At 48.5% G+C, this 9,687-nt stretch overlaps 1 protein-coding gene across 2 annotated transcripts; it reads left to right on the top strand.

Annotated features, from left to right (window-relative positions):
* Positions 1–521: 521 nt before the first annotated feature.
* LOC129151089 (folate receptor beta-like) lies at positions 522–6,606 on the top strand. 2 transcript variants are annotated; one of them, XM_054724828.1, is made up of 5 exons: positions 522–674; positions 2,325–2,489; positions 5,635–5,823; positions 5,924–6,059; positions 6,191–6,606. In XM_054724828.1, the coding sequence occupies exons 2-5, from the start codon at positions 2,337–2,339 to the stop codon at positions 6,475–6,477; spliced, it is 765 nt and encodes a 254-aa protein (XP_054580803.1). In that variant the 5' UTR covers positions 522–674; positions 2,325–2,336; the 3' UTR covers positions 6,478–6,606. The 2 variants fall into 2 exon arrangements, with proteins under 2 accessions (XP_054580803.1, XP_054580804.1); XM_054724829.1 differs by lacking the exon at positions 522–674 and adding an exon at positions 2,083–2,134.
* Positions 6,607–9,687: the final 3,081 nt, after the last annotated feature.

Below are 9,687 nucleotides of genomic sequence, written 5' to 3'. Positions count from 1 at the left end.
GCAGACTGAAGGGTTCCAGATTCTATTCCTGTCAAGGACACATGCCCGGGTTTTGGGCTCGATACCCAGTAGGAGGCTTGCAGGAGGCAGTCAATCAATGATTCTCTCTCATTGATGTTTCTATCTCTCTCTCCCTCTCCCTTCCTCTCAGAAATCAATAAAAAAAATTTTTTTAAGTCTTTAAAAAAAGGAAGATGAGCTGAAACCGGTTTGGCTCAGTGGATAGAGCGTCGGCCTGCGGACTCAAGGGTCCCAGGTTCGGTTCCGGTCAAGGGCATGTACCTTGGTTGCGGGCACATCCCCAGTGGGGGGGGTGGTGGTGCAAGAGGCAGCTGATCGATGTTTCTCTCTCATCGATGTTTCTAACTCTCTGTCCCTCTCTCTTCCTCTCTGTAAAAAATCAATAAAATATATTTAAAAAAAAGGAAGATGAAATCAAACAAGATTGGCTGACTTGACAGACTAAAGAAGCTTGGAATACAGTGAGGTCTGGAAAGGAAGGAAGTAGAAGTAGACATTGCTAACCTCAGGGTACATTCTGCATAAGCACATTCAGAGCTCTGCTTTGAGGAAAGAGACCACTGGGAAGTCCAGGGTCCTGGAGCTGAGGCCAGCCCTGAGAGAGGCCAGTCCGGACGCAGCAGTGTGCGCTCCCAGCAGCAAAGGAGGCTCAGGCAAGATGCCCCCAGGAGGGAAGGGTGACAGGGGCACTGGGGGGATTTGGTGGGTCTGTGGGTAGCGGAGGGGCATGTCTTTCTTTAGAAAGATCACCCTGGCTTCTGTGGGAAAGATGACTTGAAGGGGAAGAAATTGGAGGAGTGAACTGACCCCAAACACAGAGCCAGGGGAAGTGAATTCTGGAAAGGTTTTTGGAGGGACCCTTGCCAGGGCTTGGTGATCAACTGCATGAGGGAACGGTGAGGGAGAGGAATGGGTCTTCATTATCAACTCTTAGTGCTTCAGCGACTAAGCCCAAAGAAACAGATCTATAAAGGGTGGGGTGGGGTGACGGGCAGTCATGGACAGACAAGGGGCTGTCACTTTTCCAGGTGCCGCCCATGCCCCTCAGTGCCTGGGGGGCTCCTTTAACAAATAAAGAGATGAAATCAGCCTGGGCCAGTTTGGCTCAGTGGCTAGAGTGTCGGCCTGCAGACTAAAGGGTTCCAGATTCTATTCCTGTCAAGGACACATGCCCGGGTTTCACATGCCCTTCAAGTGTCGGGCAGGCTCCTTTAACACGGCAGACTTTATGTGGTCCTTCTGGTCAGTCCAAGGGTCTCTGCGTTTGTTTTCTGAGGAGTCAGGTGGCGATCTGGGGCATTAGTCCAGCTCTCAGAGAGGTGAGGCAGTCAGTCAATGTCTCTACATAGGTAGAAGGTGAGGTACAGAAGTCAAGGGTCACAGAAAAAATTGTCTCAGATCTGATTAAGTATAATATTTCACCATATAATATTACTTTAAAAATAAACCCGGACTCAGGGGCCAGAGTCACAGTGGGGAGGAGGGAGGAAAGGCTTTGAGGAAATAGGGAAGGAAGAAGTCTGAGGGAGCAAATCTGTTTGAAAGCCACCACGTTTGTCCTGGCTGGTGTGGCTCATTTGGTTGGGCATCATCCCATGCACCAAGAGGTTGCTGTATGATTCACATGCCTGGGTTGTGGGATTGATCCCCAGTAGGGGTTGTGCAGGAGGCAGCCTATTGATGTTTCTCTCTCTCCCTCTCCCTTCCTCTTTCTAGCAATCAATAAAATCTTTAAAAAAAAAAAATCCACCACTCCTTCCATTTCTGTATCATTAAACCAAACACGGTCTTGTTTGTGTTACATCCCTTGATCCTCAGGCCGATGTGGAGAACTCAGCAGAGCTGGGCCTCTGCCTTCCCCAGGCAGACAGGGTTCCTAAGCTGCCATGGGAACCCAGGCAATCCAGGGTCTAATGGCAGGGCACTTGCTGAACACAGCATAAGGGTGCTGTGGGTCCCTGGCCCTTTTCAGGAAGTAGGGACCTAAACCATTTAATTACTTTTTTAGGTAAAGTCCAGAGGGAAGGTGTGGGTGCAAGATACCTCCAACTTGGGAACAGTCCCGGAAGGTCCACTACTAACCCCAGATCCCCTTCTGAACCCTCCAAGACGGGTGAGGGAGCCCCCTTTGCCAGCCTCATCTATCTCAGTCTCAGGCAGCCCCAGGACCCAGCACTGAAGGAACAGGGTCTGGCCCCAGCCTTCACTGTGGAGATGGGGAGGCTGAGGAGGGGCTGAAGGGAGCACCCGGCATGGGCTCTCCCCTCAGGCCTCCTTCTCCCTAACCACAGCTTCCTCTGCAGGGACAGAAAGACATGGCCTGGAAACGGATGCCACCTCTGCTGCTGCTGGCCTGCTTGTCGGCCTCCGTGTGCAGTGCCAGAGACAGGACAGACCTGCTCAACGTCTGCATGGACGCCAAGCACCACAAGACAAAGCCAGGCCCTGAGGACAAGCTGCATGGCCAGGTATGGCCGCAGTGTGGCTGCGGTTGGGGAGGGGACTGGTTCTGACAGGGAAGAGGACCTTAGGGTGGTGCGGGAAGGGGTGAGGGGCCAGACACCCCATGTGCTGATTATTGCTGAGAAGGTAAAGGTCGGGGAGCGGTTTAGCTGATTTTGGGGCGGCCTCCTCAGAACAGGATACCATGTCAGCAATCACATGCAATGATCACTTACTGAGTACCTACCTACCAGGTGTCATGGGCTTTCTGTCCATGATCTCATTTTTCCGGTGGTCCTCTGACGTAGGTAGGTGACATTTTCCCCATGACACACATGAGGAAACTGAGGCCCAGAGGAGCCTATGGACACACACAGGACCTGGACATGACTAGCCCTCGTGGTGGGGTAGGACTGGGGCGGACACCTCCATGGGTTTGGGGGAGGATGGTTTTCCTACTTTGACTACGTGGCAGTCCCATGGAGTGCTAGGGGCAAAGGAGAGGCCTCTATGACTGCGACACGGGGCAGAGGTGCAGTACTTTCACACATTCTGTAAAAAATTATGCATCCCTTACTAGTCTCGATAGTTCCTTTTTAGAAAAAAATATTGTTTAGACTCTCTTTTCTATCCTGGAATGAAGTTCAAAGCTACTAGAATCTATTTGCACATTTAATTTAAAATTATCAACATAATTACCTGTAATGCAAAGGAGAAGCAAGAAGAAAGCAATTTATATAAAAAACAAACAAACTACATTTCAATATAGTTTTCTGGTATGGCTACATTAGAAGTCCTTGTGAAACAGCACACGTTTCTTTATTCATAAAATCACTACGAATGGGGCAGCTGCAATGAAGATTTGTGCTGGTGTATTCTATTGGCAACTTAAAGGCTATAAGATACTCTAAGACGTGTTGCCATTGATGACTATTTTCTATTTTTTATATGTTTTTATTGATTTTAGAGAAAAAGGAAAGGGGAGGAAGAGAGAGAGAGAGAGAGAGAGAGAGAGAGAGAGAGGGAGACATTGACTGACTGCCTCCTGCACATCTCCTACTGGGTTGAGCCCACGATAACCCAGATATGTGCCCTGACTGGGAATCCAACTGGTGACCTTTTGGTGCATGGGAAAATGCTCAACCACCTGAGCCACACCAACTGAGGCCATTTTCTAAAATGGTAATTAACTCCAATAATGTAAACCATACAGTACAGTCTTCCATTTCATGCTTTTGTTGTCCTGGAAAATTGGGTCTATATTAAAAACATGCTAAACTATGGTGTGTCTATTTCTAAGATGAAGTTTGGTTTAGATTAGGAAATCATAAATGTCTTTCATTTGCTTTTTTTTAGCAAATGTTTCTGTGGGCCCATTAAGTCTGGTACTGGCCTAACCACAGGGGCGACACAGATCTTATTTCTTGCCAAGAATGGTTATTCAAAAATCTATTTTATTTTATTTATTTATTTTTTATTTTATAATTTTTTAAAAAAATTTCTTTATTGATTAAGATGTCACATATTTGTCCTCATCCCCCCATTCCCATCCCACACCCCTCCCCACGGATGCCCACACCCCCCTGTTGTCCTTAACCATTGGTTAGGCTCGTACGCATGCACACAAGTCCTTTGGTTGATCTCTCCCCCCTCCCCCCACCCTCCCCTACCCTCCCTCTGAGGCCTGACAGTCCGGTCGATGCCTCTTTGTTTCTGGGTCTGTTCTTGTTCCTCAGTCTATGTTGTTCATCATTTCCCCTATATGAGTGAGATCATGTGTTACTAGAAATATACTTATAAGAACTGAATGTGAGACGAGCAATAATAGTTATGCTGACAGGCAAATGAATCAGTCTGTAGTGAGTTTCTTTCTGGACCAACAGTTCTTTAGAGACCCAATTTCAATGTCCACCAGTTCCTTATGTATACATGTCAGCTCTGACTTTTCAGTTCTGGATGGTGAACAAATGGTGGTAATGCAGGTCCAACTCTCTCTGGTTTGGTCTCGCCCAGACCCAGGGGCGCGGCCTCACCTGGACTCAGGGGCGCGTGGCCTCACCCGGACCCAGGGGCGCGTGGTCTCACCCAGACCCAGGTGCGAGCGGCCTCATCCGGTCCCAGGGGCGCGCGGCCTCACCCGGATCCAGGGGCGCTCGGCCTCCCCCGGACCCAGGGGCGCGCGGCCTCACCTGGACCCGGGGGTGTGCGGCCTCACCCGGGCCCGGGACCCAGCCTCACCCAGACGCAGGGGGGTGTGTGGGCTCTCCTGGACCCAGGGGCGCGCGGCCTCTCCCGGACCCAGAGGCGCGGCCTCACCCGGACAAAAATCTATTTTATTCCTGTGAATTGAAGGGTCCCGGGTTCAATTCCGGTCAAGGGCACATATCTTGGTTGCAGGCTCCATCCTGAGTCCAGGCACATGTGGAAGGCAACCAATCCATGTGTCTCTCTCACATCAATGTTTCTCACTCTCTGTCTCTCCCCCTCCCTTCCACTCTCTCTAAAAATCGATAGAAAATATAACCTCAGGTGAAGATTAATAAAAAATAAAAATATATACTGTATATCTTTTATTGTATCACTCACTGTCTTTCCTCCTTTACTCAAAATGTCACCTAGCAATGAGGCTTTTCAAACCACCTTATTTTAAATTCCAACCATCACCCCATTCTCCACATACTCATTCCCTGCTGCAAACGTCCCTATATAGTTGATCATATCCTTCCATATCATATTTTTTCTCTTTTAGTGTATTACTGTCTGTCTCCCCTGACCAGGATGTAAGATCCATGAACACATATTTCTGTCTGTTTTCTTGTCTGCTATACTCTGTCTACCACAGTGGCTGGTATAGAGTAGCTACTCAGTAATACTTTTTTAATGAATAAATTTAAGAACTTTTTATAAAGGGTTAAGGCCTGTATAAATGATAGTTTTTTGTCCTCCCAAGACAGGGTTTCCCCCAGGCTCCCACAATCCCCTAATCACACTGTTGCAATTGAGTGTCCCTCCAGATGGGAGTTCCTGAAGGCCAAGGACAGAGAGGTCCTCACAGTGAGCGTTTCTAGAACAATCTACCTGGGGCTGGAGGGCAAGAACCAAACGGGGAGAGGCTGGAGGTGGCAGAAGTGGGTGGCAGGGGGGACTGAGTGCTGTGTCCTCCCCACCCAGTGCACTCCCTGGAGGAAGAATGCCTGCTGCTCTGTCAGCACCAGCCAGGAGCTGCACAAGGACACCTCCCTCCTGTATAACTTCAACTGGGACCACTGTGGCAAGATGGAGCCCGCCTGCAAGCGCCACTTCATCCAGGACAACTGTCTCTATGAGTGCTCCCCCAACCTGGGGCCCTGGATCCAGGAGGTACCGGGGTCCCCCTCCCCCTACCCCACCCCACCCCAGTCAAAGCTGTGGCTGCCAACAGGCCTGGCTGAGGAACCTTCGCATTTTACCTCCCACTCAGGTGAACCAGAGCTGGCGCAGAGAGCGCTTCCTGAACGTGCCCCTGTGCAAAGAGGACTGTGAGAGCTGGTGGGAAGCCTGCCGCACCTCCTACACCTGCAAGAGTGACTGGCACAAGGGCTGGAACTGGACCTCAGGTGAGGGCTGGTGGGTGGGTGGGGAGATGGAGGTGGGGTTTGGGCAAAGGCGGTTTGAGGATTTGGCATTGCCTGAATCTCCCTCAGGTAAGCAGGGCTGGATGTCTTGTCTATCCTCTCTCCCCCTGCAGGATCTAACAAGTGTCCATCTGGGGCCGTCTGTCGCACATTCGAGTCCTACTTCCCCACTCCTGCAGCCATGTGTGAGGGCCTCTGGAGTCACTCCTACCAGGCCAGCCAATACAGCCGAGGGAGTGGCCGCTGCATCCAGATGTGGTTTGAGCCAGCCCAGGGCAACCCCAATGAAGAGGTGGCGAGGTTCTATGCCTTGGCCATGGCTTCTAGGGCCATGCTCCATGGGACTGGGCCTCTCCTGCTCAGCCTGACTCTGATGCTGCAACTCTGGCTCCTTGACTGAACAGCTTCCACTACTGATACCTGGACCTTTTCCTTGCCTGCAGTCCAGCTCAGCTCTCTCAATTAGCAGACCGCACAATGCCCTGGTCCTTACGCTGTGACAGTCTATTCAAATAGAGAGATCCGCATGTGTCTTGTGTCTTGTAAATAATTTGGGGATGAGTGGGTTGTCGAGGGTGGGGTGAGCCGATCGTGGGGTAGATGGGGTGGCAGGGGGACATCATCATTCTTGTCGAGAGAACCAAAGAAGGACTGGGACTAGCTTGAAATTCACCAGCAAGTAGGGAGTATAAATTGATCCCTTAGTCTGGGGCTAAGTTCATCATTCTTGCATCACAAGGGGACAAGGGGATTGGTGGAGGGAAGGTGGGCAGAAATTGATGGATGACCTTATCAGGCTTCTGGTGCGAAACAAGTTTCTTTCCCCTTCCTTCTCTTACCAGATGTGGTCTGGGATGGAAATATTGGAGGAGGGATCTCAATGATGAACATCTGCATTATTTCCTTTTTTAAAAAATGACAAATAGCCCAGCCAGTGTTGCTCAATGGTTGAGCATCAACCTATGAGCCAGGAGATCATGGTTCGATTCCCCGTGGTCAGGGGTCAGGGCACATGCCCCGGTTGCAGGCTGGATCCCCAGTAGTGGGTATGCAGGAGGCAGCCAATCCATGATTCTCTCTCATCATTGACATTTCTATCTCTCTCTCCCTCTCTGAAATCAATAATAATATATTTTTTAAAATGACAAATAATGTTACAATGAATAATCTTAGACATAGTAGCATATTATACTTGAATTCCAGAAGAGAGATTGCTGGAGTACGTGGATTTCTAATTTTCTAATATGGATTTCAACTTTACAGGGTTGTATCAATGTGGCCTCCACCAGCAAAATATGAGTGTCCATTTCCTCATAGCCTTGTCAACACATTATGGCATCAAACTTTTTTTTTCTGCTAAGTTGATAGGTGTAGTTGTCATATCCATGTGCCTTACCATGAGAACACAGTTTCTGAAATATTTCCATATTAGTCTGTTGAGACCTAGTTCATATTTTTTAATTGCTATACAATATTCCATTCTATGAATATGTTACCTTTAATTGTCACCTACTGATGGATATTTCAGCAAGGGAGGTTCTTTCATGACATTGACAATTTTGCAAAGCACGGGCCAGTTATTTATTTATTAGAGGCCTGGTGCATGAAATTCGTGCACTGGGGTGGGGGGTGGTGTCCCTCAGCCTGGCCTGTGCCCTCTCACAGTCTGGGAGCCCCGTGATTGATCACCCCAAAGAGGTAGGCCCTGCCCACCCAACCGGGGCTCCTTGATGGATCGCCCTCAGAGGGAGGCCCCACCCACCCTCCGCAGCCTGCCCGTTGGTGGCCTGGGCCTCCCTCTTTGGGGCGATCGTGAAACCTCCTGATTGATTGATCGCCCTGCTGGCCTGTGGCCTGGGTCTCCCTCTGCAGGGCAGTCATGGGGCAATGGCCGGGCCCCTAACCAATTGCGTCGCACCCGCCTTGGCTGGCCTGGTATCAGTGGGTGTCATAGCGTGGTCGTCTGGAAGGTCATCTGGAAGGATGTCTGGAAGGTTGTTTGGCTGTCTGGTCTGATTAGCATATTACACTTTTATTATATAGATTTTATCTTATTTTTTATTGATTTCTAAGAGGAAGGGAGAGGGAGAGAGATAGAAACATCAATGATGGGAGAGAATCATTGATTGGCTGCCTCCTGCACACCCCCTACTGGGGATTGAGCCCACAACCCAGGCATATATGCCCTTGACCAGAATCGAACCCGGGACCCTTCAGTCCACAGGTCGATGCTCTATCCACTGAGCCAAACTGGCTAGGGCTGGGCCAGTTATTTTGTAGAATATCCCTCATTTTGAATGTATCTGTTTCCTCATCACTAGAATGAAGCTGTGCATTTTTGAAACAAATATCCCAAAAGCAATACTCTGTCCTTCTTGGTGCATCATAACAGGAGGCACATGGTGTCAGGTTTGCCCATCTGATGATGTTAACTGATCTTTTGGTTGATATTGGGTCTTCCAGGTTTCTTTACTACCCCCCCCCCCCCCTTATAATTAATATGTATGTTGTAGGGAGATACTTTGAGAACTGCAGATATCCTATTCACCAGTAAACTTTCAGCCATCAGTTTTACTATGCGATGGACATTTTTTAAAAAGTAAAAACGAACACCTAAAAGGTCTTGTTATATGACAGCTCCTCACCAACCCTTTAATGCTTTCCGATGGTAGCTGTTATAAAATCTAAACTTCTTTAGTGGCATAGAAGGCCTTGGCCATCCCTCTACTTAGATTACATGTCAAATTATTTCCCCTTCTACCTCCATATATGAGCTCCATTCACACTTTTCATTTGGGGCCTTAACTTTAGCAATACCCTCCTTGTGTTCCTAGAATGCTCTTTTATCCTCTGCAGCCTTTTCCCCTGTAGCCATTAGATTTCAACATATAATTTCCCCCTAAAATGACTTCTGTACACCTTTAAGCTCCTCCACCCCAGGCATGAGGGTTGGATGAGGGTTGGCCCCTGAGCCAGGGCCCTGAGCCCTCAGGGCTTCAGAAGTGACCAGCAAATGGATGGTGAGGCACCTTCTTATCACAACCCTTTAGTCCCCTTGTACAGATATATATATATATATATATATATATATATATATATATATATATACCTGCTGTGTTTAGTGTCTGGCTTTTCCCTAACAAAACATACATCTGATAGCAGGGGCCATGTCTGTGTCATTTGTGACAGATTGCCTGAGTGTGGGTCAGTGCCTGCAGAGAGGAGGTACTCAGGAAGTTAAGGAATCGGTGCACCCATACTGTCAGTCAACAGAGGCTTTCTGAGCACCCAGTCTGCTTGTCTCCATCAACAGGGAGGAAACTGAGTACCTTGCACAAGCTGGTGGGGGCAGGTGGACCTGAGAACCAATAACTCTTATTAAAAAAAATAAACAATAAATAAATTATATATATATATATATATATATATATATATATATATATATATATATATAATTGATTTCAGAGAGGAAGGGAGAGACATAGAAATGAGAGAGAATCCTTGATCAGCTGGGTCCTGCACGCCCCATACTGGGGATCGAGCCCACAACCTGGGCATGTGCCCTGACCAGGAATCGAACTGTGACCTCCTGGTTCATAGGTCGATGCTC

This window comes from Eptesicus fuscus, chromosome 13 (genome assembly GCF_027574615.1).
Source record: "Eptesicus fuscus isolate TK198812 chromosome 13, DD_ASM_mEF_20220401, whole genome shotgun sequence".
NCBI classification, from domain to species: Eukaryota; Metazoa; Chordata; class Mammalia; order Chiroptera; family Vespertilionidae; genus Eptesicus; species Eptesicus fuscus.
This window is presented reverse-complemented; position numbering and strand designations above follow the sequence as displayed.